The sequence below is a fragment of the Asparagus officinalis genome, chromosome 9 (genome assembly GCF_001876935.1).
Source record: "Asparagus officinalis chromosome 9, Aspof.V1, whole genome shotgun sequence".
NCBI lineage: Eukaryota > Viridiplantae > Streptophyta > Magnoliopsida > Asparagales > Asparagaceae > Asparagus > Asparagus officinalis.
Genome location: NC_033802.1, coordinates 55,667,858 through 55,670,434, shown reverse-complemented (window position 1 = coordinate 55,670,434; position 2,577 = coordinate 55,667,858). Strand labels below are relative to the sequence as shown.

At 34.2% G+C, this 2,577-nt stretch overlaps 1 protein-coding gene across 1 annotated transcript; it reads left to right on the top strand.

Moving 5' to 3' along the window:
• LOC109824813 (chaperone protein dnaJ 20, chloroplastic) lies at positions 251 to 1,664 on the top strand. Its single transcript, XM_020391463.1, has 2 exons — positions 251 to 959; positions 1,067 to 1,664. The coding sequence occupies exons 1-2, from the start codon at positions 525 to 527 to the stop codon at positions 1,082 to 1,084; spliced, it is 453 nt and encodes a 150-aa protein (XP_020247052.1). The 5' UTR covers positions 251 to 524; the 3' UTR covers positions 1,085 to 1,664.

The window sequence follows — 2,577 nt, the reverse complement described above, 5'->3', positions numbered from 1 at the left end:
ATCTCGAAATATTAATGAATTGATGGATTAATATCGAAATAACCCTACATATCGCGTGTATTGATTGAGACTAAACCAGGTCCACATGACAAAAAAATTGGCATGTAGATTTGGGAAATTAGTAAAGGTTAAACCTCTAACCACCGACTTTTCTATTAAAACCCAACTAAACTTCCGAACTTATCTCTCATATTTTTTTTCCGGAATTAGAGAGGAATTTCTTAAATAACGGAGAGAGAATAAGGTTTTGTTCCGAGCCACCTGTTTTAAGAGAGAAAAATAGAAGAGGTATTACTTCCCCCCATCAAAATTCTGACTGTCCATTCTGAGAGAGAAAGATGCTTTCATCCACAATTTTATTCATTCAGTCATACTCAACTCATCAAAATCCCATCTTTCCTTCAACTGCATAGCAATCAGAAGTTCTCAAGAGAACCCAGCTAATCAAAAACCAATCTTTCCTAACAAAACCCAATCAATTCTCAATCCCCCATCTCTTCAATAGAAAAATTCCCCCACAAAAAATGAGCTCTGGATTATTGCCCAACACCACCAACATCCCATTCTATCATCAACCTCCAAAACAGCAACAACCAATAAAGAGACTCTCCACTTTGCGATTCCCTTCAGTTCACTACTCTTCTTCATTCAGAGCAAAGGCAGCAGTGAAAGAAGAAGGTGGGTTGACTGAAGAGAGAAGAACTTCGAGCTTTTACGATCTCCTTGGGATATCAGAAGGAGGGAGCTCTGATGAGATCAAGAGGGCCTACAAGCAACTGGCAAGAAAATATCATCCTGATGTTTCTCCTCCTGATAGAACTGAGGAGTATACAAGGAGGTTCATTGAGGTGCAGGAGGCCTATGAGACTCTCTCTGATCCTCGGCTGAAAGCAATTTATGACAGGGATATGGTCCGAGGGCTGCATCTTGCTTTCTCATCAAGGAGGAGATTTGACGAGGTGAGTTGTTTTGATTTTCTCACCTGGGTTTTGGCAGATTTACTTATATTAGAATTATGAACTGTTTGAGTTCTTATCGATGCCTGAAATTGGTTATTTTGATGTAGATTTGCCACTGTAATTGAGGATTAGAAATATCAATTGCTGGAGATGCATTCTTTAACCAAATTAGGTCCCCATTCATTCATTTGTTATGCACGAGATGCTATTGTAATTGAGGCAATTAATTTCCCTTTCCATTAATGATTAATTATGTGGAGTTTGTTAAATTTACTTCCTCTTATGTTTATGTCTGTATATAACCCCTAATTTTGAATAATTTTGTACTTTCTTGCAAGTTGCAATGAATTTTGACCCATTTTTGGGATGTTGCTTCAAAGTTAGTCCAGTTACTCGTTTAATATGGATTTTGTTTGATTTGGTCTATCATTTGATGTCAGTATTATGTTTAGGCATAATTTTGTTACTGTGTTGTGTTTCATGTTTTAGTTATTTGCAGTTTCATATCATCATTCTTAAAAGCGAACCTTGTGCTCAATCATGTGGAGTTTGATCAAATCTTGTGCTTAATTATTGCCAGTTTTGATATTATCATTCTTAAAATTGAATCTTGTGCTTAAAAGTATGTACTTCCTAAAATTGAATTTGTTACTATATTGTGTTTCATGTTTTAATTATTGTCAGTTTTGATATCATCATTCTAAAAAATTGAATCTTGTGCTCAATTATGAAGTTTGTTAAATGTCACTATGTCAGCTTCATCAGTAATATATATTTCTAAAAGATATCATCACTTGCATTTCAAGACTCATACTGCTTATTCCTTTAGGTTGTTTTGTTATCTTTGATATGTAATCCCTGTAATATATTTGCTTACTTGCCACTGATTATCCTTTGATGTAGGGAACAATTTGCCTTTTCCTAGTGGAAATATAGTCTGTTTATCATTGCTTCCTCTTTTTCATTAGAATTATGGTGTTTGTGATCTCTGAATCTTGTTTGATGCTTGTGCTTGAGGATTTCATGAATTTCCACTACATAATTGTGATTTGATAATCATGTATAGAAGTGAAAAATTATGTTAGTGATATATGAATAATGATATGATCTCTCAGATCCTCTTTATAACAGTAACATTATCTGTTTTCCTCAAAGGTCTTTTGTGTTGATTGGATGTTTTTTCTTTTCTTTTTCTTTTTCCCGTACATCAGTTGATTTGCTGGGATATGCATTTTTTCGCATGAGTTGTATATTAGATGAATTTGAGGGCAGTTTACATCAATATTTGCCATAGTCCATCAAGTAGTGCATCATTTCAAATTTTTAGGTTTTATTCTAGCGTCATATGTGACTGTTTTGGTCTGGTCTTAAGATTTTTCAGCGTCTCTGTTTGAATTGGTCTCTGATTCTTAAGAAATTGGATAACTTTGTTTTGTGTTAAATTCTGAACATTTCTAAGTTTCTTGTGTGCAAACTTATATTATAATTGAATTGAAACCTAATCACATTAATAAAATAACATGGGCTTATATATAGGCCCCCTACAAATATATCTTACAAATAACCCCCTTAACTATTCTAATATGTCAACACTCCTCCTCAAGATGGGCGAAAGATA

Coding starts and splice junctions, on each gene's coding strand:
- LOC109824813 (XM_020391463.1), top strand. CDS start 525: ATGAGCTCTGGATTATTGCCCAACACCACCAACATCCCATTCTATCAT.